This window comes from Physeter macrocephalus, chromosome 2 (assembly GCF_002837175.3).
Source record: "Physeter macrocephalus isolate SW-GA chromosome 2, ASM283717v5, whole genome shotgun sequence".
Taxonomy (NCBI): Eukaryota; Metazoa; Chordata; class Mammalia; order Artiodactyla; family Physeteridae; genus Physeter; species Physeter macrocephalus.
The window spans coordinates 34699095-34725179 of record NC_041215.1 but is presented as its reverse complement, the minus strand read 5'-3'; the positions used below and the strand labels follow the sequence as shown (position 1 = coordinate 34725179).

Sequence of the window (26085 nt, the reverse complement as noted above, 5' to 3'; positions counted from 1 at the left end):
GGGAGGAGGGGGGGGGGGGGGGAGGGATAGATTGGGAGTTTGGGGTTGACACGTACACACTGCTGTATTTAAAATGGATAACCGACAGGGACCTACTGTATAGTACAGGGAACTTTGCTCAACACTATGTAACAACCTAAATGGGAAAAGAATTTGAAAAGGAAGAGATGCATGTATAACTGAACCACACACACACACACACACACACACACACACAACTGAATACTACTCAGCCATAAAAAGAATGAAATAATGCCATTTGCGGCAACGTGGATGGACACGGAGATTATTATACTGTGCGAAGTAAGTCAGAGAAAGACAAATATCATATGATATCACTTATATGAGGAATCTAAAAAAAAGAATGATACAAATGAACTTACTTACAAAGCAGAAACAGACTCAAGACTTAGAGGATGAACTTACGGTTACCAGGAGGGAAGGGTCGGGGGAGGGATAGATTGGGAGTTTGGGGTTGACACGTACACACTGCTGTATTTAAAATGGATAACCGACAGGGACCTACTGTATAGTACAGGGAACTTTGCTCAACACTATGTAACAACCTAAATGGGAAAAGAATTTGAAAAGGAAGAGATGCATGTATAACTGAACCACTCTGCTGTACACCTAAAACTAACACAACATTGTTAATCAACTATACTCCAATATAAAATAAAAAGTTAAAAAAAAAATAAGTTCAGGACAATGCTCCTGGCCCAACACCAGTCTGGTCCTAGTGAGAAGCCCTGTTTTCTGAATGAAGGGGGAGAGCTGGCTCGTCCTGGGAGAGCCTGTATGGTGTGTGGCCCTTTTTCCTACACCTGCCTAGTTAGGGGTGAGGATTTTCTGCAGGGCAGCAGGAGAGCCCCGGCTGCCTGTGTCTACAGAGGGGGTGACAAGCGGGCCAGAGAAGGCGAAGGCCGGGAGAGGGATCCTCCCTTTGGCAGCCCGGGTGGATCAGGTCAGGGGGATGAGACACTCCGTCTGCACCCAGGTGAGAGATGGGCCTGGCCTGATGGGCCTCCCTGGCTGCTGCCTGGTCCCTGGCCTCGGCTGCAGGTCTTTCTTCCGTGGCTTCTCATCCACCCATGAGGCTATGGTTCCCCCAGAGAGAGGTGCAATGGGGCCAGGTAGGCTCTAGGCCTAGAAGTCGAGCCATTGGAGACACTCCTGTTGGTTCAAGACAGAGGGCAGAAAACTTTTTACATAAAGGGCCACAGAGTAAATAGTTTAGGCTTTGTGGGCCATGTGGTCTCTGCTACAACTCTGCCATTGTCCCATGAAAGCAGTCATGGACACGTGCAAACAAATGGGTGTAGCTGTGTTGCAATACAACTTTACTTACAAAAACAGGTGGCAAGTGGCTTTGGCCTGTGGGCCTTTGTTTGCAGACCCCTGGCTTAAGTGTCTGTGTCACTGAGTCTCTCTCTTCCCTCTCAGGCTAACAGTCGCGTTGTGCGTGCCCCCTGCTAGGCCCGGGCCTTCACCTACATCTTCTCATTTAAGGTGCCCATGAGGATGGAGCCGTTGAGGGGCCAACCTGCACCTTGAACCCAGGTCTGTCACACTCGCGGCCTATACTTTCAACCTGTGTGATCATTAGCTGCTAGAACGCAGGCCGCTGTCCACTACTGTGGCCACTTTACATGGATTCCAGAGTCTGGCCACACCCAGGGCTCACTGCATCTTGAACACCCCATGCGTTGGAGAGGATGCAGGCACCAGGGCAGTGGAAGCCAAAGAGGGTGAAGTCACCATCCCAAGTTCACCTGCACTGGTTAGTGGTGGGGTTAAGACAGTGGTTGGAGAGGTGGCATGGGCCTTAAACCTTGCAGGGGGTTGAGGCCATCTCTGCTGGTGAGGGCTGTGGCCCGGGGCCTCTCCAGCTGGGCCCTGGGTACCTCCCCTGGCTGACTGACAAGGCCCCGTCATAGAGAGTCTCTCCAGGGAATCCTGAGCCCTGAGATGTCAGGTCCCAGAACAAGACAAATGGCCTATCCAAGTGGTCACAGCCTGGCTACACCAAGGGCTTGCTCCAGAGAGGCCAGAGGAAGTCTGGGCAAGCGTCCTGCTGTGGTCCAAGGGTCCCCGAGTGGAGCTAGTTGGCTCAGGAGACGTCAGAAGCCGAGTCAGAGGAGAACTCCCACCCTTTGCTCATTTCTCCTCAGGGAGGGGCCTGCTCAAGGGAGCTCAAAGGAGAACCATGGCGCCCCTGGGCAGGAGGCAGGGCAGTGAGAGGTCAGCCTTTTATCTGTGCAGACAGTCAGTCCTCTGTTCCCAGAGCCCAAGGGCAAGGAGGGCAGGAACTCAGATAATTATGCCTTCAGGGCAGCGTGACCCCATGGCTTTTACCAAAAGCACAGAGGATGGTGAAGATTTGGCCATAGGCCAGAGCCTCAGGAAATAAACAGCCCTGAAGTGCCCTTGTGTGGGAAACACAGCCTTCCAGGGTGTCTGAACTCGGAAGGGAAACCATGGATTTCATCTGCCTCTGACTGCATTGTCCTCAAAGATGTATTCTGACTTTCTCTAGCATTGTTTGCTTTTTCAGTGAGTGACAAACATCATTTCACTCAGTTGAGTTCTTTAAAAATAGCATGTTCCAGAAGATCTTTTCAGAAGCTCCAAGATTCTTAAATAGGAAATGACCTAGGGGTGGTGACCAAAGCCCGGATATAAATAAGTGTAGTTTAAAAGTGCATTGGAACCAACTTTCTTTCACTCCTGTGAAAGAGAATTTTGTTCCCCTTTGAAACTCCCCATTTCCTACACATACAAATGGTGGTGGTGAGCAGGGCTTAAAAGACAGCCTCAGGGTTGGAGCATCTGGGTTCAAATAACAGCCCTGCCACTCCCAGCCTGTCCTGCATCCGGAAGATGGAGGCGCCATCCACAGACCCAACTCACAGTGAGGGATGAGGGTTACGAGGAACGAACACTTCGAACCAACATTTGCTCAGCGTGTATGACACACCAGACCATTCATGCTCCTAGCAGGTACCCCGTATACTTGCAGTATTTTTGTATTTTTACATCCTTGCAACTTGTCTTGACTTAAGTCATTTCCCAGAGTTAGAACGTTCTCAACAATCAGCATTGGTCTGTGAACTAAATATTGCCTGTCTTATCAGTAAACAGAGGATGCTGCAGCCATCAAGCCATCACATTACAACCTCCCAGACGGTGAGCCCTGAGAGAACTCAGGATGGAACAGGATGCCTGCCGTCCAGCAGTCAGCCACTGCAGCCACCCCTTGATAACGGTGCACCCTGAGGAGACTCAGGATGAGAAGCACAGGATACTGGCCCCAGATATGAAGTGCATATCAAAGGAATGATTTCAATGAGCCCAGACTCTTGCATCTTCCCATACACAGAAAAGTGCTAAATTCATTAACATGAGATGTCTGGTTTTCTTTGATTAACAGTAATCTTTTGATGTTCTGACTACCTGGTCTTTGTTGCAAAAACTCCTATATATCCTGGCTCCCCACCTTGCCTCTTTGGAAAAGTTTCTCAGAATTATCTGGAATGCTGTGTCCTGGGCTTAAGTCCTCAGATTTGTCCACTGAATAAAACATAACTCTCAACTTTTAGGTTGTGCATTTTTTTAAATTTTATTTTTAAAATAAATTTATTTATTTTATTTAATCTATTTTTTTGGCTGCATTGGGTCTTCGTTGCTATGCATGGGCTTTCTCTAGTTATGGCGAGCAGGGGTTACTCTTTGTTGTGGTGCATGGGCTTCTCATCGTGGTGGCCTCTCTTGCTGCTGAGCACAGGCTCTAGGCGTGTGGGCTTCAGTAGTTGTGGCACACGGGCTCAGTAGTTGTGGCTCGCAGGCTCTAGAGCACAGGCTCAGTAGTTGTGGTGCACGGGCTTAGTTGCACCACGGCATGTGTGATCTTCCCGGACCAGGGCACGAACCCGTGTCCCCTGCATTAGCAGGTGGATTCTTAACCACCGCGCCGCCAGGTAAGTCCCGGTTGTGCATTTTTTTCAGTTGACAGGTCACTGACAACTTCTTCAAGTACAAAGTCTTAATTCAACAAGATAAACCTATATCTGGTTAAGGAGAAATTCACCATAATTTAATATCAGCTGTCAATATTAGCTAATTTTAGATAGCAATTTATATTTGAGAAGTTATCTTACTTTAAGTTATTCTTCAAATATCTAGATATCTTCTTTAAATATCAAAAAGACACAGGCAATTCGATGTGAAACCTGAATTCCTGTGATAAGAAATTTCTCACTAGGAGGATGGGATGCTTTTTATTCCTGTCATGATGTGTGTCTTGCTGCCCCAAGAAGCCCAACGATGCTTTGAGGGCAGGGATCCTGTCTTAGACTTTCTTTGTCTCCTCCTGCATCCCTAGGGCAGATGACAGGACGGACACATCGTAAGCCTATGAATTTCTGTTGATGAACCACGGATGTGTACGGTGGTTAGTAAACATCTGTGGATAAATTGTTTCCCTAATGGAATTACCCATCTAGTTTATAACTTTTCAGATTTTCTTCATGGACTCTTGAGGCTTGATAAGAAGCCCTCTCAGGGAATTAATTGGTAAAGTGATTGACAGCTGGGTGTACACTGCAGTCTGGCTGTAGGCGAATAATTGAACCACAGTGAAGGCATTTTACGGCTTCATGTGATGGAAATGTCTAATACGGAAGGATCCTCTGAAACGCAAGCCCCAAAGCATCATCACTGACAACGAATAGTGACAGGACATCAGTTGACCGTCCTGGGAGGCACCAGCTAGGAGGCTGCAAACTGGGTTACGTGAAGCCCTCAGCGTCCAGTGATGACTTGAGAGTGACCATCGCAAGGGGGCCCTGGAGTGGGGTCCCCAGGCCTCTTCTCCCCCACTCCACTATAACAGATGGGTTTTTATTGCTTTCCTATTTCCAGACTTCATCTAAGAATTTATTTTGTAGAAATGTCATTTCTCCCGAGAAGAACTGCAGTGGAGATTTGTAGGTGTGACATCGTTTTTTAATGTGTGTGTTTTTCGGGGTGGGGACCCCAGGTGGGAAGCCACTGATTTTGGAGATTCAGGGATGGGTGGCTCTCATTCCTTTTGGGGACTCTGCAGTCCCAGCATTAGCTGCTCCACGTCACCCCATCCCGTCCCCACGTAAGAACCCGATGAGTGAGTTTCCATGGCAGAAACAGTGCAGCCCCAAGGGAAGCAGAGACCTGCACTCCATGTACCACAGCTGGCTGTGTAAACTCTCTTAACTTCTCTGAGCTTTGCTTTATCCACCTATCAGAGAAGGCGAGTAGTGCCTCTTTTTCTTCCATTTTATTTTTTATTGAAGTCTAGTTGATTTACAATGTTGTGTTAATTACTGCTGTATAGCAAAATGAATTAGTTATACATATATATAGATATATACATATATATATATTCCTTTTCTAATATTCTTTTCCATTATGGTTTACCATAGGATATTGAATATAGTTCTCTGGGGTATACAGTAGGAGAACAGACTGGTGGTTGCCAAGGGCGAGGGGGTTGGGGAAGGGATGGACTGGGAGGCTGGGGTGAGCCGATGCAAGCTTGTATCTAGAGAATGGATAAACAGCCAGTAGTGACTCTTGAAGGAAGAAAGGAACTAGATCTGAAAGTGCCTAGCAGAGGAGAACACGCAGTGCAGGAATGGTCCCGTGACTGGTGACACTTCAACAAAAGACAATGCTGTCAGCCCAGGGGTGGGTCTGTGGTGGACGCATTCCAGAAACTGGCCAGGATTTGGTGGAGGCGTTATTCTCTCCTGGTGCCCTGGCAGTGACCCTGAGAGGCAGCTGCCCGCTGCCTCCCCGGGGAAGAGTGGGAACTGGGTGTGGGTTGGCCTCAGCTGGCTGCTGTGCCCGGTCACAGCCCAGCCGTTGTGGGCCTTTCCTCAGCAGCTGCTGGGCCGCCAGGTGGGGGCCAGCAGAGGAGAGGGGAGCCAGCACAAGTGGCCCGGGGCGGGGTGGATAAAGAATGGCCTTTTCTTCTGAGGCAGGAGAGTGACCTGAGGGCCGCGTGGAGATGAGCAGAGAGGCAGAGGGTCGTGGGCAAACCCCTCCCAGAACGGTGGGCTGCCACATCCCAGAGTCAGAAGGACACACCTGGCTCGAGGCTGGACTGTGCCAGTGATACCCAGTGAGGCCCTGGGGGAAGAACCTCTTTGAACCCCAGTTTTCACATTTCCATGGAGCTAATAATATCTATTTCTGGAGTAATAATAGCTACATCCCGGTAACATCTTCCGGTTGAACAAGGTACCACGTGTATCCTCCCCACGCCGCCTCTGCACCTGTGCTGAGATCCACCGTCCAGAGAGATCAGTGCGACCTTAGCAGGCTCTTCGTGGCTCCCCCCGGGCCCCTCGCTGTGTGGCCTCTGTACACTGAGGTCCTCCTCCGTCTTTATCTCTGCCTGGGTCTCTTTCTGAACTGCCTTCCACCTGTCACCTGGCTATCCCACGGGTACCTGAAAGTCACCTCTGCTCTAGAGAGAATCTTCCTATATTGCTCTTCTTGGTCTTGTATATATCATCGTACAGTGAACACGAATTGCTTATTTCCTAATGAAACAGGGCAAAGGAAACGTACTCTTAAACTTTGAAGTGAAGAATAGCCTAACTTCCTCACTTAAAAAAGCAAGAGGATAAGAGAAATACAGAGATAGACATAGAGACAGATAGAGATAGAGATAGAGATAGAGATAGGAATTCCCTGGTGGTCCAGAGGTTAAGACTCTGTGCTTCCACTGCAGGGGGCACAGGTTCGATCCCTGCTTGGGGAACTGAGATCCTGCATGCTGCGTGGCCAAGAAAAAAAGACAGATAGATAGATAGAAAGAGAGACAGAGAGAGAAGAGAGTCCTGGGTATCCTCACGCATTTCCTTTGGATTCTCGCAATCTCCTGAGGGTAAAGGCAAAGAGCAGGCACGGGGCAGACCCTGCAGCTGCCCAGCCCAGGGGCCCTGCCGTGGTTGGGCTGGGCAGCACCGTTGGGGTTGGGGGAGCGTGCGGATTCGAGATGGAAGCCACGCAGAGGAGGGTCAGGGCTCTGGGCGCTGGGCAGGGAGAGCGGCCGGGCTGTGCAGGGACCAGTGGGCACCCAGCCCCGGGGCCTGGATGGGCTGAGGCAGGGCCTCAGGATGGCCTTCCTGGGCCTAGGTGCTCTGCCTTCCTGGTCTCTTCTCCCCCCAGATATTAACAATTGTATTTTAGAGGGGCATTGATATAAAGACAAATGCAAGGTTTAGTCTTAAAAGTTCATTTTTCCCATTTGATTTTAAAAGAAGCAAAGCTTTTTTTGTGGTTCTCTAAAAGCTCTAAGTGTTGTGCCTGACGTGTGAGGTGGCCCTGGCTAAGCCCCTCCTAGAAACCCCTGCTGTGCACGAGTGAGGGGTCTCGGCTGTTGGCAACGCACGCACGTTGCCTCTTGAGCTTCTGTATCATCACATGCAAAATGGAGATAAAAATACTTGCCGTAGGGCTGCTAGAGGGTGAAATGAGATAACTTAAACAGAGCGCAGCCGACTTTCTACGCTCTGAGTCAGGGGGACAGTCGGTCAGGATACGTTACAGAATTTGTAGAAAAGAAAAAAAAAAAAAAAGAGACTGTAAAATTAAAAAAAAAATGACAGCTTGGGATTTTCAGCCAAAGATGAAATGAATTCATTAAAGTGAGAACTCTGGCAGAAGCTGAAGGAGGGCCATTCAAATGACAAGTCAGTCCCACGGCACGATCAAAGGAGAGAAGGGCCAGCTTCCTCGCGGGAGTTCAAGCACGGGGAAGAGGCTGGAAAGGGAGAGAAGGGGCCCCTCCCAGGAGAGAGGGGAGGCCCAGCTCTGCACCCATCCAATGGCAGCATCAAGGGAAAGAGAAAAACGCTGAAAGATGGAGCATCTGAGGACCAGATGGAAGGCAAGGGGCCCCATGTGCACACAGCTTGGGGTGCACAAGGCATGTCAGGTGGGGAAAGGTCAGTGGGCTGAGCCAGAGGCCACTGTGGGCCACCGAGGGGGCAGGGTTTACACAGGATTGGGAGAGGACGCAGGTGAATATGGGACCGTCAGCGCTCTCTGTGTAGACCAGGCTTGTCTACACTGGTTGGACCTTCACATCCCTCCATCTCTCCATCCCTCCATCTCTCCATCCATCCATCCATCCATCCCTGCATCTATCCATCCATTCATTCATGAGTGTTTTTTTTAACATCTTTATGGAGAGGACGCAGGTGAATATGGGACCGTCAGCGCTCTCTGTGTAGACCAGGCTTGTCTACACTGGTTGGACCTTCACATCCCTCCATCTCTCCATCCCTCCATCTCTCCATCCATCCATCCATCCATCCCTGCATCTATCCATCCATCCATCCATGAGTGTTTTTTTTTAACATCTTTATTGTCGTATAATTGCTCTACAATGGTGTGTTAGTTTCTGCTTTATAACAAAGTGAATCAGCTATACATATACATATATCTCCATATCCCCTCCCTCTTGCACCTGCCTCCCACCCTCCCCATCCCACCCCTCCAGGTGGTCACAAAGCACCCAGCTGATCCATGAGTGTTTTTAAGGAGGCTACCCTTCCCCAAGACAGCTAAGACCCCTATTGTTAAGGGGCTGGTGTTCAGGTGAGGCTGGGGGAGCAAGTGTGGTCCTCCTCGGGTACTAGGTAAGGAGACTGAACTGCAGAGGGTAAAAGGTTTGCTCAAAGTCACATAGCTGGTGGGAGAGGACACATGCTCTCCGCTGCTCTCCGACCACCTTGCCCACTCTGATAAATGCAGGAAGGAGCAGATGCCTCGGAGGCAGCTGTCCTAGCTCAGAAGGGAACAGCATCCCAGGGCTATTGCAAAGGCAGCTCCCCTGCTGGGTCTGAGGGCCTAGCCCACCTGGAACCCAAGGACCAGGGCAGACTGTGCCTCCTATCCTTGGTATTACTTTCAGTGGCAAATGAGCAAACAGGGACAGGAGCAGGGCACGTGGAGGGAGCTGGGCAGTGGGGAGTGAGGCAGAACTCACTGAGGACACCCTCAAGCACTCAGGCAGGGGCAGTGGTGAACTCGGGCCAGGCACTATACTAGGAGTTTTATCTGTGAGCTGAGACGCCAAAGGGCTGGCACCATGTTCAAGGCCACGGCCAGGTCAGAGCTGGTCCACATCCAAACCCAAATCCTGAGCTCAAAAGCTGGTATTCTAACCTCCTCATCACTAGCCAATTGAGGCCGAGTGTATTTGTACTAAATGTCTTCAAAAGGTACAGCAGGGGGAACTGAGCTTGAAGCCCCTGCTTGCTAAAGGCTGTGTGTATTGCGTACGGTTCCAGTGAGAGTGCTTGATGGGCACCTCAAGCGAAAGGGCCTTTCATAGTCAGGGGACTTTGCTGCCTGGTGAACACAGAGGTCCCAGACCGGAATCCAACACAGAAGGCAGGCAGGAAGCCTTGTTTACCTGGCTTTGATCTGGCAAACCACAATTCCCTTCACTTTAAGACACTGCTGAGAATACATGGGCCCATAGCTATGGGTAAAATAGGACGACTCTTCATTCCAGGGTCCAGCGGGGGAGTGCTGGGGCCCAGGGTCAGCTGGCAGCCGCATACTTGAACCCTCATAACGGTGGGTGTTGTATGAAGGAGAAGGAGGGTAGGAGGTCCCAGGTGTGCCCCCTGCAAGTGGCATGCCAGTCCGTCCATCACAGTGGAGATAAAATGCCTCCATCAGGTGTGGTGGGTGCAGTGAGATGATGGGGCAACCTTGCCGAGAGCTTGTCCCTCCCAAGGGCCCCCAAACGCGAGCCTCCTTCCCTCAGAGACCTGGCAGGGGTCACAGGTGTGTCCGCTGAGCCCCAGAGAGTATGCCGACCGCAATGTTTTGGCAATAAGAGAAGGGATATGTGGCAGATACAAGACAGGGAGTATACTAAAAGCATCATAAAGGGTTATTTATCCCAGTTGTTTTAAATTCCCAGTCTGATCATTCCCACATCTCTGCTATGTCTGGTTCTGGTTCTGACTCTGTCTCTTCAAACTGTGGGTTTTGCCTTCTAGTATGTCTGGTAATTTTTCTTGGCAGCCAGATGTCATATACTGGATAAAAGGACCTATTGTAATGGGGTGGCGAGGTGTGGGGGAGGGGAAGCACCCTATGGTCCTAGGATGAGATCTGTGGCCCATCCCGCTGGAGTGTGAACTTCACAAGTGTTCCTCCGTGTTTTTCTCTCCTTGCAGGTGGGCCCAGACGGCTACAGTGAGCTGGAGTCGGGTATTTTCCTTCCACCAGGTCAGTTATGCTCTGATAGTATCCCATTGGGTTCGGCTCTGGTTAACTAGCTTCCCTGAGGCCAGGCTTCGTTAAGAACAGGTGCCCTGGTCCCCTCCTTCCTGCCGGAAACTCAAGAAGACTTTACTCCGATATTTACCGTGGGCACCTGCTCAAACTCCAGGAGGTGGATCTCACAGTATTGCGGGGGGCTCCCAATGACTAAGTCCCCCTGGAGTTTTTAACTCTCAGAGGAGTCCACGCTGAGCCTCCAGCAATCCGTCAGTCCTAAAGAGTCATGAATGAGAGCTGCAGAAGATGCTGGGCCAGGAGGAAGGGCAGGGCTGCAGAGTCAGGCAGGTGGGCAGCCAGTGATGCTCTGACACCAGTCACCGGGCGAGGCAGGTGGGTGGCTGTCTGTGCGCGCAGGGAACCAGAACACAGGCTCTCCGGGCGGCTGGAGGGAGGGCTGGGGGGAGCTGTGTGAGGCTGGGTCTGTGAAGGAACCTAGCATCTTGGGCTCAGGCTCTTGCTGGGGTGAGAGAACTGGCCCTTGACAGTATCTGCCATTGGCTAAGAGCTGCACACTAACGTTCGTTCTGAAAGGATGTACCCAAATTAAAGTTTATAATGACTAAGGGCAGGAAGTGGTGTTCCTGCAGAGGTTCAGATTACATAATGATCTGAAGGAAGCCCTAAGCAAAGATGGGGGAGGATGGAAGGGGGAGGGGAGGGGAGGAGGAGGGAGAAGATGAAATACCCAATCAGTGCTGAGCGGGAAGGAGAGCTCGGCGGTGATGGCTGGGGCCCATCAGCGTGTTCTGAGAATCTGTTTTGGTTTGACTCTTTGTCCATTTCAATTTAGTTTATACTGCCCTCCAAGTTCTGGATTAGGAGCTATTGAGCGGATGATTTTCAAAAGGGGCCTTTGGCCTTCGGAGCAGACATGGGCCTGGAAGTGTCGGCCTTCGGGTTGTCTGTGAAGCCACCTGTTCGTGTCCAAGTTGCTGGCTGAGCACCTCTCTGAGCTAGGCCCCAGTGGCGGGGGGACAGGTGGGGTCACAGAGCTTCTTGGAAGTCAGAATTCCTGGAAGGCGACAGACTCAGAAATATGTCGGGGCTGCAAAGTGTCCCCAGGGCCAGGGTGGGTGGTTTTCTAGTGTCGGGAGGGCCCAGGGAGGCCTTCACTGACCAGTAGGTGTATGTGTGCAGGGGGCGGTACCCAGAGAGCCCAGGGGCCTGAAGCGGGCAGGCGTGCGGGTGAAGCTGGAGGGACAGGGCGATCCAGGCACAGAGAGGGGCCCTAGGGGATGTCAACCTGAGACAGCTGTGGAAGGCAGGGTAGAGGGCAGCAGGTGGCCCAGCGTGGGTCAGGCCCGACCACAGAGATGGGAGAGATGGCGGGCAGCCACGGGCCGAGGTTAGACCACAAGCCCGGCTGAAAAACTGTGGAGTCGTTGGCGGGCTCGGAGTGTCTGTCCAAAGCCACAGCCATGCTTTCCTGGGCACAGTTCTCACGGTGTGTGGGCAGCAGATAGGCCCCGCCTGGCACACAGGGCCAGCAGGCCCACATGCACCCTAACGCCCCCCTTAGTTTGGCCTCTGTTGGCTCTGGGGTCTCCACAGCCTGGCTGTGCCCTCGGGACCTGGGAGCCCTGGGGAAGGTCATCATCCTCCAGCCTCCAGGGCTTCATCTGCAAAACAGGGGAGAATATGCCTGTGAGACCAGGCTGTAGAGGAGGGACCCATGCAAGGTTGGACCACAGGCCTTGGCATAGAGGTACTGACGTTGTTCTTACATTATCAAAAGCAAATCCAGCTGCCGTCTGCTAGGGAGACTCTGGAGATGACTAGCACCTGCAGGCCAGGTTTGCTTCGATTAGTTCTGTTAGCAACAGCCGCAAATAACACTATCACTGGACGCGGTCGGTGCCAGGTCCTTAGTCTCTCCTTCATCACGTGACTCCTGCCAAGTCTCTGTTATCCTTCCCACTTACAGATGAGAAAACGGAGGCTCCGAGGTATTGTGCACGTACCCAAAGCCAGGGTCAGGGATGAGATCACATCTGGTCTGACTCCACAGTACAGCCCAGCGTGGGGCTCTGGTCCACCCTCTTACTCATCATGAGAGAAACGACACATCTTTAACCTCTGGGGCCTGTTTCCTCACTGGTTAGGGACCTGGTAGGAAGTGGGCAAAGGCCATACAAGGTATTTCCCAGCAAAACAAATACAATATCTTACAGAGGTACAAAAACACGTGTAATTACAGAGGCGCACTCAAAGATGGGGGAGGGTGGAAGGGGGAGGGGAGGGGAGGAGGAGGGAGAAGATGAAATACCCAATCAGTGCTGAGCGGGAAGGAGGGTGACAACATGGTTTACTCATCAGATTGGCCAAGATAAAAACCACACAGTGTGAATGAGGATGTGGGGAAATAACGATTTTCATTGGCTACCGGTAAGAGTTAGAAATTCATGTGACCTTTTGGAGGGTAATTTTTTTTTTTTTTTTTTTTGTGGTACGCGGGCCTCTCACTGTTGTGGCCTCTCCCGTTCCGGAGGTCCGGACGCGCAAGCTCAGCGGCCATGGCTCACGGGCCCAGCCGCTGCGCGGCATGTGGGATCTTCCCGGACCGGGGCACGAACACCGGGGCACGAACCCGCGTCCCCCGCATTGGCAGGCGGACTCTCAACCACTGCGCCACCAGGGAAGCCCTTGGAGGGTAATTTTTCAGTATCTACTAACATTGTAAATGTACATACTCTTGGTCCCAGAAATTACATTCTGGGGGAATTTATCCTAAAGGTATACAAACACATGCATGCAAAACCCTACTTACAAGGGTTGTCATGGCAGCACTGTGGTTAAAAAAAGAAATCAAAGACTGTACACAACCCAAATGTCCATTTGTGGAGGAATTGGTTAAATAAAATAACCAATTCATTTATAATATTCATGCTGTGCAGCCCCAGAGGATGAGTCTATATATGGTGATAAGGTATAATCTGTAGGATATAGTCTTATGAACAAAAAAGATGAAGTTGAATATATGTTTCATTTTGCCAACCAAAAATTAATTGTATATACTTCTAGAGAAGAAAGTTATTCTTTTCTATTATGAACTCTTCACGCATTGTTTAACTTTGTTTGGTTTGTGGCTTGTGCTTACTGGGCCTGTTGTGTTTGCTCACTCTTTGAAAGGTGTTTTGGTTGGGCTCTCCGAAGGGCATTTGATGGACTATATATCTGCCACCCAAAGAGGCAAACTGACTTTACTTGCAAGCCTCTCTGTGCTAGTGAAGGGCCTCTCTCTCTCTCCCCATAGTGGATGGGCAGATGCGCTCCCAACAAACGCAGAACACCGCTTACCCTCACTCCCGTTTCCCAGAGGGCACTGAAAGTCCCCAGAAATAACTGCGCAACTCTGGGCACCCTTGGAAGGTCCAGCTGCTGGCTGTGCCGAGGCCATGTGACTCCCAAAGCCACGGATATCTGGAGGGGTTGCGCAATGGCTGTGATGGAATGTCATCGGGCACTGAACGAAACCCTCCCTGCTTTTCCCAGAGGTGGCACATTCTATATAAAGCTGCCAGACCTGGCCATCTCCTTGCTGAGCCTGACCCCTTCCCTCCAAGGGCAAGGCAATGGATTTCTGCACAGGACTCCTCCGCAGTTAACTGTGGCCTTTGGGCTTATGGGAGTTGGCTGAACCCATAAACCCAAAGGCTAGGCTAGGGGAGGCCTGGCCACGAGGGAGCAGAGGGTCCTCTCTGTTCTAACGTGTGGTTCTGAGGGGCAGTGATGTAAACTGAGACAGGATATAGACACATCCTGCCTGAGTCAGCAGCGGGAAATAGGGCCCCGTGGTTCTCCCATGGCAGAGATCCTGCCAGAAAGTAAATCCTAAGGGTAATCTGGAATGGTATGCAAGTAAGGGCTGCATCCCCATGAGTTCCACAAGGGATGTGTTTGCAGTCATTGGTCAAGGTCTGAAACTTGAATCCTGGAGAATTGCTGTAGGGGGAGGGGGGGGGTGCGGTCGGGGGCAGGGCAAGGCTCCCTGAGCAAGCCTGTCCTCTCCAGACAGGAAAGGCTGTAGGCCTGCACTTCCTAGGTGCCTGAACTGGAATAATTACAGTGCCTTGTCCCCTTAACCCTGGTCCCGACACACACACACACACACACACTCACTCACTAGTGTCTGACTCACCCTCACACACATACACACACGTAAACACTGACTCACACAAGCTCATGGATCCACAGTACAATGTAAAATGAAAATAAGGATGCCCGACATTTATCAAGCACTTAACGTGTTCATCTCTGCGCTGAGCCACTGACATGCACTTAATTCTCACAACCCAGAGGCACACTCTCCTGTTATTCCCACTTTGCGGATGATGAAACTGTAGCTAAGAGAGGTGGGCTTGCCTCCTCGTAACAAGAGGTCCCAATGCAGGCAGCAAGGCCCTGACTCCACAGCGTGCTCTGTGCACACCCAGACGGCACCAAGCACCTCACCCACCAGTACACACGTGGCCATGTACACACAGAGGCACAGAGCATGCAGGTGCAGACCCAGCCGCACTCACCCAGGCTCAAGTTTGCCACCTAAGGCCACACAACCTTTTTTTTTTTTAAAAGACGTATAAACCCATATCATGATCATATTAATTACGTAACATGATTACATTATAGACCCAGAATGTCTCCTCTCTGACAGTTTCATACGATCAGACCTAACCAGGGAACAACATTCTTTTTTTTTTTTTAAATAAAAGTTTACTTCTTTATTGCAAAAGCCCAGTGGCGGGGGAGGCCCAGCAGTGTTTCGGAACGTTGCTTTTGAGATTCACAGAGAATCTCCCAGCGATTTCCGTTCCTCAAGAAAGCATGTGCTGGTTTAAGAACGAAAGAAAACAGCCTCTGAAGAATTGCAACCGCCCAAACGGTCAAGGCGAGCGGATCCCTGCAACATGGGCGTGGGCGTGTGGCTGGTTCCCGCCCGGCCCGGGGAGAGAGTCGGGAAGTTGGCGGAGTTAACTCAGAGTTTCTGCGGACGCGCCTCCACCGTCCTGCCCGGCCAGCTCCGGCAAACAACTTGTGCTTTCTCTCTGCTCTGCTTACCGATCTGCCTCTCCCCCTTTATTCTCGTAGGGTAAAAGTTCTGGCCCCAGGCACATCCCCAACAGCACACAAAGAAACAGAAAGCCAGCGGATGGCCGCGGGGGAGGTGGTGGCCTCTCCAGGCCCAGGGCGCGCGGAGCTCGCGCACCAGGCTCGGAGCTCCGGACCGGGACCCCGCGATGCCCGGGGCGCTGTGATGCCCGGGACCCCGCGATGCCCGGGGACGCGGCCGGGCGGGCCCCTAGTCCCCCAGGAGGCCAGGCGCGGCCGGAGCCCCAGGGCTCCTTGGCGCCCCCCCCCGCCCCCGGCTCGGCCCCCGCGGACCCGTCCCCCGGCGAGTACTCACCTTGGCGGGACAGGGGCGGCGTTGTGACCTGGGGGCTGCTCATCGCTGACCGGTGCGGGGCGCGGCCCGGGGGACGGTGGTTGACCCTCAGCAGCCGGGAGGAAGCGGCACCTGTGTCACACTCCTCGGCGCGGCCCGAGGGGAGGGGCTCCGGCCCCGAGATAGGCAGACTTCATTTAGTTTTTTCTGCAGACTTGGCTGGTGGGGTTTCCACCCTTTTTTTTTTTTTTTTTTAACACAGACACCCGCCCACTTCTGAACTCTTCTGTGCTCCGACTTCCCTAAGCAAGAATCACATTTTTCTAACTAGTTTCTGTTTCCATCTGAAGCTACCACATACAGAGGTTGTGGTTGAGATTTACCCCACGTGTGGGCTGAAAAACTCCCAGATGTGACATGATGGCCTGCCCCGCCACCATCCGGGACGGTGACCAAATACGGCCAGACCTGCGTTTCAGTCTTGGCTGGTCCTTATGAGGCCTCTCAGATCCCCGCGGCTTTTGTGGCCTGGGAAGGGTTCCTGGCTGGCCCCTTTCCGGAGCACTGCCCCAATCCATGGGCTAATGCCTGAGAAAGAGTCTTAGGAAGAAAGGATTGCTGGACAAAGGCCTGTGACTTACCTGGATCACCTTTGTTTGAGGCTTCCAGACAGAGTGGAGTTTGTGGAGAATTCACTTTATTAGGTCATTAAAAACTCGACGTGGATTTTGGCACTCTGGTTCGTTAAATGCAGTCTACCCATCTCAACCAAAAAGAATGGTAGGTGATATGCAGCATCAAGTTCTCCTCGCCCCGCAGAGAGAAAGGCAGCGAGCTTGAGAACATGTCACCCTTGTTTTAAATCCCAGTCCCAGGAAACACCCTGTCCTTCTCCTGTCTCATGTCTGATCTTTCCCGTGGTGCTTTTCATTGCTGTTTACCTGACAGTCCTCATCTCTGCTGCACTCCCAGGGCACCATTCCAGCTGTCTGTACAATGTGTGTGCTGTTGGGAGTACTCTCCGGATTGAACACAGCTCAAGGCTGCCCCCTGGTGGTGTGCGATGCAGGTGCTCTGCCCAGCTCCTCCCAGGCTGGACCACTCCAGGCATCTTCATTAGAGCTGCCTGTTGGACACAGTGGGAAACTGTTCCTAATTCTCTTAAGTCAGATATTGCTTATAGATCTTTAATCAGACTTCCATGCTCAACATGTACGTGTTGACGTGAAGTGAACTATTCCCAGAATGTCTTTGGCCAGGTGTGGAAATATTGAGTCTCAGTTTCCTCATCTGTAAAATGGAGACAAGAACACCTACATTCCAGAGTTTGAGAGAGACAATGTCTATAAAACAACAGCGGGGCAGAAAAGGCATTTAGTAGAAGCTGGCAGTGATTACTGTAACCATGTAACATTTTGTTTTCTAATAGATATAGGTCCATGGTGGATAACAGTATCCGCTGTGTTCAGAGTTCATAAATAAAACAACTTCAATTATCTGAAATGCAGCTTGGGAGCTGAAAGGAAGCCAAAGACCCGCCAGGTAACTGAAGAATGAGTCCCTAGGTCATCCCATCTCACTTATGGGAGAACTTCTCAGAGGCTCACTTACAGTTAACTGACCTTTAGACGTAAGCTTAAGAGGTTTGTTTCATTAATTTCTTGGGGTAGGACAGGTTAAAAGCACCGAAAAGTAACAATTCCGTATAGACAGGAAGCCAAAAACTAAGTAACTAACTAAAGGACTGAACAGCAAAGGTAGAAATCCAGACAAACTATAGAGTTCAGATACAAGAACAAAGTAGCATTTGTTATATAACTAAAACATCTTTGCTCCATCCTTAAGTGGAGGATGTGACTTCACCGTGGGGTACCAAGGAGCTAAGGCTTTGGGACTCCATCTGGGTTTGAGTCTTTACTGCCTTCTAGCTGAGTAGGCATCAGCATTTTACTTCACTTCACTGAGCCTCACTTTTCTCCTCTATGAAACTGAAACAATCTGCAAAGTTGTTGTGAGTGATACATTAGACAATTAATCATTAATGGGATAGTACGATGTCTTACTCAGCACACAGAAGTTAAAGATATCCGTCTCCGTCCCCTTCACAGGAACACTTGGTTTATGTTAAGGACCCCAGGCCATTCTGAAAAGAAGGTAAGTAGTATTTAACAGTGAGTAGTTCAGCTAGCAGGGACACGCTTGGTATATTTTAGAAGATTTAACCATGGAAGTGTCTAATTTTAAAGAAATGAGGGCTGTTTTAAAAAGGTAAAATAATTATATGAAACGTTAGATTATATGGCAAGAGTCTGACATTAAATCGCAGAAACACATTACTAGTGTGTCTTCACGTGTAGGATGTTTATTAACGGAGTAAAGAACTCAGCTATATCTTGTAACAATAAAACAGTTCTTATCTCACTTAATTCCCATAAATGCCTTCAAAGAGGATATTGCCAAGAGCCCATTTTTAAGGTGAGAAAACTGAGGTTGGAAGCAGTGACAAGAACTTGTCCAAGGCAGTGGAGCCAGGATTGAGACAGTACAGTAGTACAGTACAACAGCTGGCATCCAGGGCTGGCATCGAGTGAACAGGCAGGAAGAGTTACTGATTGGAGGAGGAGGAGGAGGTGGGAGATGGTAGAGCTGAAGGATCGTCAGCAATAGGAGATGGAGAGCAGGCTGCAATGTCACTCACACCTGACGTGGATGGCACAGGTTCTGGTTCCTTGCTGGATTCAATTCTATCTACCCTCTTGAAAAAACGATCTAGTGATGTCTGGGTAGTAGCTCTTTTCTTCTCATCATAGATGAAACGGTAGCACTGGATTGCCTTTTGAACCGCTGCTGCAACCTTTGTGCACCATTCTAGGTTCGGGTCCTGTGCCTGAATAACTCACAGTGCCTCCTCAAGTAAAGAAAATCTCCTTGCCATTTCCTGTGTCGTGAACCTCTTTGATTCTTCAGTTACTTCTTCCTCTTGTCTCTCTTCATCAATGTGCAAAGATGCACCTTCACATCTTTGAAAGTTCGCAACTTGAAGGTTCCTACGTAGGGGACTTAACTGTATTGCAAATACAGTAAGTATATTTTCCCTTTGGGTCTTTTTCTGGTTCTTTCTCACTGGCACAGAAATAGTTTAACTTATCTGGTTGGCAAGTTGGCAGCTTTTAAGAAAACTAGACTGCGGCTCTGTATATTTTAGGAGGAGTGGAGAGAAGAAACAGGGGTTTGGTTTGGTCACAAACTGTGAGTAATGTGTGTGGGGAGCGGAGTGGAGAAGGTGGGGTGCAGAGAAGCACAGAGAGACCTAGGGTGGCGGGATCTGCAGCCCCCCAGGAAACTCTCCCCTTTCCCAGCAGCACACAGGTCTTTCGGAGGAGAATCCTTCAGCGAGACAGTGTGAAGGCTGAGAGGGAGGAGACCTAATGTTGGTTGCTAACGCTGAGCTGCTGGCCCCCTTTGGTCTAGACTTTGCTAAAGGCTGGCTCTCAGTTTTCCAGGCAGAGAGGAGTGTGCCCCATGTTCAAAGTCGGTGAGGCTGCAAGACCCCGAGCTACAGCCCATGCCCCTAACTTACAGGGTGCCTCATCCAAGGGCAGATCTTTACGCATCCATAATGGCCTGTGTCTGGAAGTTTCCAAACCATACCTAGAGAAGAGGGGCAGCATAGAAACCCAGCAGGAATGCCAGGTGGTCTGGGATAGTTTGAAGTGATCCCAGGCAACATCTCATCCATCAGGGACATATCTAAAGGCAACCTGTTATGGGCTAGGATTGAGATGCTAGGAAGCTTCAGGCTGGGAACGAAAGCAAGCAAACAAACAAAAAAAACCGACAGAAAGAAAGAGCACAGAGAAATGTGGAGTGAGGGGCTGGATTGAATCTTAGAAGAGTCCATGAAAAGGGCACAGCCTGGAGGTCAGCCTGGGTGATTCCCACACTGTAGGGAATGTGTGAATTTCCAGGGAAACATATCCCAGCGGGCATAGGGACACATAGGGACAATTTCCTGAGCACCTAGAAAGTGCCAGTCCTGATGCTACATGAGGACCTCTCACATGTGATTGTCGCTAATGTCACAGTGTCCTTACAGGGCAAGTGGTGCTTTGTTTTTGTTTGTTTTTCCTTTTCCATCTTCTTCATTTTATAGGAGAGGAAACTGGAGACCAGAGAGGTGAAGAAACTGCTCAAGCTCACACAGCTACTCAGGGACGGCTCTGCTGTGGTGGAAGGGCTGCCAGGTCACCCTCCTCAGCACCCCTCCTGCTCAGCCCTGTGTCCTGGTGACTCCCTGGTTTCCTGCTCAGCTGGATGGGGCTCTTCATATCCGAGGCCCCAAGACACAAGTAAAGAGGAAGAGAGTTGCTGGACAAGTTTCCAGTGGGTCCCATCAGAACATAGGGAAATAGAATCTTCCAGCACTTAGTGAATTACAGACTTTCAGGGAGCCCTGTTTGGGTCACAGCCCTTTCCCTCTGGATATAAGTTGTTGGTATGAAACTGAACTAAAGAATGGCTTCTCCAGTTGCTCCCAGTTGAGCTCTTGGACCCAATAAGGGAAGAGACAGCTTCCTCCTTTGACTTTTTGTTGTGGCTTTTATTGTCTTGGGCCAAGAGAAGGGAGGAATTCTGGGCATGGAGCTCTGTGACTGGGAATAGGGAACCGGAGTGGTGACGCTACTTGGCAAACATTTGCTGTGAACTCTGTGTCGTTTACCTCATTTAATCCCCAGAGCAATCTCACAAGCAAGGAAGGACCAGGACTGGGAATGTGGCGATATGACTTCTCATTTGTGGCTCACCACTTGCCACTTTGCTAAGTGTCTGTGCCTCCAAATTTTCTCATGTGCAAAATGGGGCCAGTGATGCTTACATCTGGTGTGCTTCTAGGGAGTTGGTACAGGTCCCATTTGGAAGCTCACACATTCATTAAGATAATAAAGACAAAGGACTGTAGAAAAAAATTTTAAGTATCATGTGAAGTAAACACACACATAGACACAAATGTGCCATGATCACCGCTAGATATTATCGGTCCACCTCCAGATGGGAATGGTCGTGGCAAGGCCCTGCAAACATGGGTAGCTATTTATCTATTTCTCCCCTTTATAAGTTTCTTCAGGTGGATGGCTCAAGACAACAAATTTAGCATATTTTATACTCTCTCACTTTTGATAGCCCATTACAATTATGTGAAAGGAATAATAAAAGAAATTAGCTTCCTTGCAAACTATTCTATATAGAATGGATAAACAACAAGGCCCTACTGTATAGCATAGGGACCTATATGCAATATCCTGTAATAAACTATAATGTAAAAATAATAAAAAGAATATATATATATGTATAACCGAATCACTTTGCTGCACAGCAGAAACTAACACAACATTGTAAACCAACTATACTCCAAAAAAAAAAAAAAGAAATTAGCTTCCAAAGTGAAGAGGCTTTAAGGGGGTCCTTCAGCAAGTAGGAGATTTCAAGAATCCTGGGAAGTTGGATGGGGTGTGAAGCATGTTGAGGGGAAGAAATAGGGAGATGGAAGCTCCAGCCCAGAGAAGCTCAGGAGGAGGCTGGGGGGTTGGCCATGGTGGGGTGGGTAGGATGGAGAGGGTGTGTCTAAGTCTTCCAGAGACACAGAGGTTTAGGCTCAGAGTCAGCAGGCTGGAGGGTGGGAGTTAGAAGTGGGGGTGGAGACAAGGAGACTTGGGGAAGGTCTATTTGGGGTAGGGGCAGCTCCTCCCCCCTCCCGACCTCAATCCCCCCACAGAACTTCGGCCCAGGGACAAAAAACATGTGGCTGTATTTCGGAATATTAAGAAACCGTGTAAGTGAACCAAGGCTGCTAGTGTGGGAAGGAGTTTTTTTTTTTTTTTTTTTCAGTAAAACCCTCCTCTTTCTGGGATTTGGGGGGCCACAGCCTGTCAGGAAGCTCCTTTTCCACACACCCTAAAACAGAGACCACATAATTCAGAATCACAGATCTCACAGCCAGATTTTTCCTCCCCAAAGAAAAGCTGATCAGGAAGCAGATTCAGCAATAGAAGAGGAAGTTCTTAACAACCCTTTGGAATAATCACCTGGTCTTTCATTTTTAAATGTTGATAGACAACTGTATATGGCAACCAAGTCACATACAAGAACCAGAATGTGGAAGAAAAAGGCCAAGTTGAAAAAAAGAAAAAACTAAGCTCAGCTAAAGAAACAGAAATAAATAAGAAAATAATTTAAAACAAAGGAACAAGGCAGAATCTTAATATGTTCAGAGATTTGGGAAAATATTAAAACCATAAAATAAGAGTAGTGTGCTATGAAAAGGAAAAACAAATAATAAGCGAGAATTCTCAAAAATTAACAGTATAATGGCCGTAGTGAAAATTCAGTCAAAGAATTGAAAGTTAAAGCTAACGAAATTCTCCTAGACTCAGGGCAAAACAAGAGAGAAAAAATGAGCCATGACTTAGGAGGCCCAACTAGTGTGACTTTCTCAAAGAGAGAACAGGGAAGATGGAAGGGAGAAAATTACATGTAAATTACATGAAGGAGACCAAGAAGGAGGAAATAGTCCAGAACTAAAAAAGGAATGTAGGCCTTCAGACTGGAAGGGCTGAATTTTAAAAATGCATATGTCAGGCTTCCCTGGTGGCGCAGTGGTTGAGAGTCCGCCTGCCGATGCAGGGGACACGGGTTCGTGCCCCGGTCCGGGAAGATCCCGCATGCCGCGGAGCGGCTGGGCCCGTGAGCCATGGCCGCTGAGCCTGCGCGTCCGGAGCCTGTGCTCCGCAACGGGAGAGGCCACAGCAGTGAGAGGCCCGCGTACCGCAAAAAAAAAAAAAAAAAAAAGCATATATCACTATTTTATGTAATTTCAGAGCAACAATGATGAAGACAACATTTTTAAAAGCTTTCGGGGACCAGTGGGTGTGGGGTGAACAGCAGGGGCACCTTCTACAGAAGAGTAAAATCAGACTGGCATCAGAACTCACATCAATACTACAGGATGCTAAAAGACAAGAAAGCAGTGCTTTCAAAGTTCAGGGGGTGGAGATGCCCTTGAACCTTTAATCTTACTCCTGGCTGAAAGAGCAATTGACTATGAGAGAAGAATAAAGACATCTCTGGATAGGTACAGACTCAAAACATTTAGTTCTTAAAAACAGAAGAAAGTTCTTGGAAGATAAAATTTGCCAGAAAAAGGAGAACGCCACGACAGAGGAGCCCTAGGATCCAGGTGGCGGTGGGTGTGGCTGGAGGGCAGGGAGGTACCAGGCTTTCCTTTCCTTCTGGGGGTTCATGATCTTCAGGAGGGGTAACGCACGAAGTAGGAGAAAAGACTCCTGAATAGCTGGATACACCTGAAAATGTCATGGAAATGCATACATAGTTTCTCCACAAGGAAAAAAAAAATGTTGGCTGAAACCCCAGGGAAACAAACATAAATCTGTACAAATAAGTCATGGTCCAAATATGAAGCCAACTAAATAAGGCATCATTTGGAGCCATTTATGGAAGATGAGAAAAGAGCATTCATTTTGCCACAAGTCTGGGGGCATTATCTTTTGAAAAATGCTGGGACCAAGATGTTGGACCCCAAGAGCAGGAGGCATAGACCATCCACACCATAGGGCTCTGCAGTGGAAATGATTCTGTGGCTACCACACGAAGGCATTGTTAATTGGTATTCAGGTTCAGAATAAGCCTATAGGAAAAAAAAAAAACATAGAAAACAATTGGGGTCAGGGCGCAGACTGCAGTTTTTGATAACATTTTGCAAGTGCATGTCAATTGGTGATGGAGGTAGAGGGGAAGGATGCTGGTATTTTTGCTTGACACAGAGGGCATGGCGGTGTGGATGGCATTTGATGACACAGGAGTGCGCCCTACACATTTCCTTAAAAGTTGCAAAGACAATCAGCCAAGAGAAAACCAAACATAATGATACAACTGTTCGATTTTTGGAGAAAGAGGGGAAGGAAATGGGGGTGGTGCCACAGTGCTAACCTACCATTGTTCTCAGGACCCTGGAGTGACAGTGATGAAAGGCATGGGCTCACAGAGAATTTTGAGCATGGACTGGCTTAAGGGCCTCACTCCATCTGCCTCATGTGGGTGCCTTCTTTGGCTGAACCTAAACGTACACTCTGCTGATAAGCCCTTACAAGCAGTGCCCTTCCTCTGGGCTGCCCAGAGTAAAGGGAGGATGGATCTGGGGTGGGCGTAAATGAAGCGTAACTGGCATGAAATGTCAATATGCATTGTCTGAAGTTGGCGAGTTAAAAACTGAGATAATTAGTATTTTATCTAGGAAAATGAACTAACCCACTGGAGAATTAGTGATGGTGAAAGAGCCTTTTGAGAGCAGGCCTGTGGGTGGGGGAGTAGGTGGTGGGAGAGGGCTGCTTTTCAAACAAAAGCCCTCTGTAGTAGTATTTGAATTATTATTATTATTATTTTTAAATTTTTGAAAAACACTTGGGAAAACCTAAAATATCAAAAAAACTTCAGCTGGCTGAGAAAATGGGCTTGACTCAGCAAGATGAAATTTAGCAGCAATTAATCTGAGTCTCTGAACTTGTTTCAATAAAATGCACAAGGAGGCATAACTTAGCTCAGTCTCCCAGCTTCTCCTCTGCATGATTTAAGAGGAGGGGTCACCGAGGGGTCACTGGGGGGGGGGAGTGCCATGGGGGTGGGTCTCAATCTCTGTGATCTCCTTGAAGGACTGGTCCTGAGCCTTCCCACCCCCCAAGCAATTCCAGGTGAGGCTCTAAGTAGAAATGGTAATCCACCTTCTCCCAATGGACCATCCAGATGAATACCATTGTGCATTCCTGCTTTACCTGAGTCATCACCCAAAGTTCAAGCTTCCCAGTGTCTTCATTCCATCCAGCTCTTAATGCTTAATGCGACTCTGTTGCCCATTCCTTGTGATTCTCCAAAGCCTTCCACCAGTGCTCCAAAACTCCCAGTCCTACCAGCCAATTTCCCTGTATTCTGTAAATTTTTGTTAAACGTTATCTTTATGTTCTTGCTCCTTCAGGATCCAGCCTTTCTTTAAGGACATTACTCCCTCTTTAGTCCTCTCAGGTCAAGATTTTTTTTTTTTAATATTGTTTGCTTATATATCTACGTGTATGTCTATACCTGTATCTGTATCTCTATCGTCTACATCTATATCTCTATAGATCACATCTATACTTGGGAAGATTGCTTTCCAAAGTGCCCATTTCCATTGTCACTAGCAGTGTATGGAGTTCTTGACACTCTACATCTTTAACACTTGGTATTTTGAATCTTTTAAATTTAGTTTTCCAGTTTGGTGTGTAGGACTATTTCACTGTGGTCTTCATTGGCATAAGTCAATCAATCAATCAGTCAATCCGATAAGATGATCAATAAAACCGAGCACCTAAGAAGCTGGAAAGGGCTCGTGGGCAATTAGATGGGCTGCTGGAACTGGGCTTGCCGTCTATCTCCGGCATGGACTTAGTGACATTGGATTAGATACTTTGTCTCTTTGATCTGTAGCTTTCTCATATGTAACATGGGCATGACAACTCCTACCTGACATATCTGTAGTGAGAATTAAAAGAAATACACGTATATAAAGTGGCAGGGACATACTCAGTACTCAATAAATAAGGAAGCTTTTTCTTATTATCTTTACTCATTGGGTGGTAAAAGCCACCAAAACATAAAAAATCAGGAAGAGCTCCAGGGGACTGTGAGAAGGCAGCAGGGGCCTTGAGAGTTAAGTTTTGAATGACCCCCTGTGATAGCTTGTACTATTATCCAACAAGTATTTACTTTTCCTTTCCCCAGCATGAACCCAGTATACTGCCCTGCCCTATGGGTATTGGGCTAGCTGTGAGGTTTGTTTTGGCCAATGGAATGTAAGTGGACATGACCTCAGACACATCCCAGCAGAGGCTTGGAATGTGTCCGCATAGTTTGACTTGGCCTCTGGTCCTCCATCCCTCCACCATGGATGAGCATGCCCCAGGCAGCTGCTGCTTCTTTAGTCTGAACCACGCTTCTGGAAGCCTCACTGGCTCTTCCTATGCAGTTTTTTTTTTTTTTAAACTGTTCTTTATTTTTTAAAAATTTATTTATTTATTTATTTATATTTTTGGCTGTGTTGGGTCTTCGTTTCTGTGCGAGGGCTTTCTCTAGTTGCGGCAAGCGGGGGCCGCTCTTCACTGCGGTGCGCGGGCCTCTCACTGTCATGGCCTCTCTTGTTGCGGAGCACAGGCTCCAGACACGCAGGCTCAGTAGTTGTGGCTCACGGGCCCAGTTGCTCCATGGCATGTGGGATCTTCCCAGACCAGGGCTCGAACCCGTGTCCC

General features: G+C 49.0%; 1 protein-coding gene across 3 annotated transcripts in view; it reads right to left on the bottom strand.

The window, feature by feature from the left end:
• Positions 1-16575, bottom strand: part of GYPC (glycophorin C (Gerbich blood group)) — a 47529-nt gene extending 30954 nt beyond the window's left edge. Inside the window, exon 1 of one of the 3 annotated variants that reach the window (XM_055087306.1) lies at positions 16378-16575. Coding sequence is in view for 1 of the 3 variants with exons in the window: in XM_028501222.2 (XP_028357023.1) it covers positions 15758-15800 (43 nt within the window). In the remaining 2 variants the exon portion in view is untranslated. Of the gene's footprint in view, positions 1-15757; positions 16189-16377 lie in introns of those variants that run through there. The other 2 variants (XM_055087305.1, XM_028501222.2) reach the window with 2 other exon arrangements.
• Positions 16576-26085: the final 9510 nt, after the last annotated feature.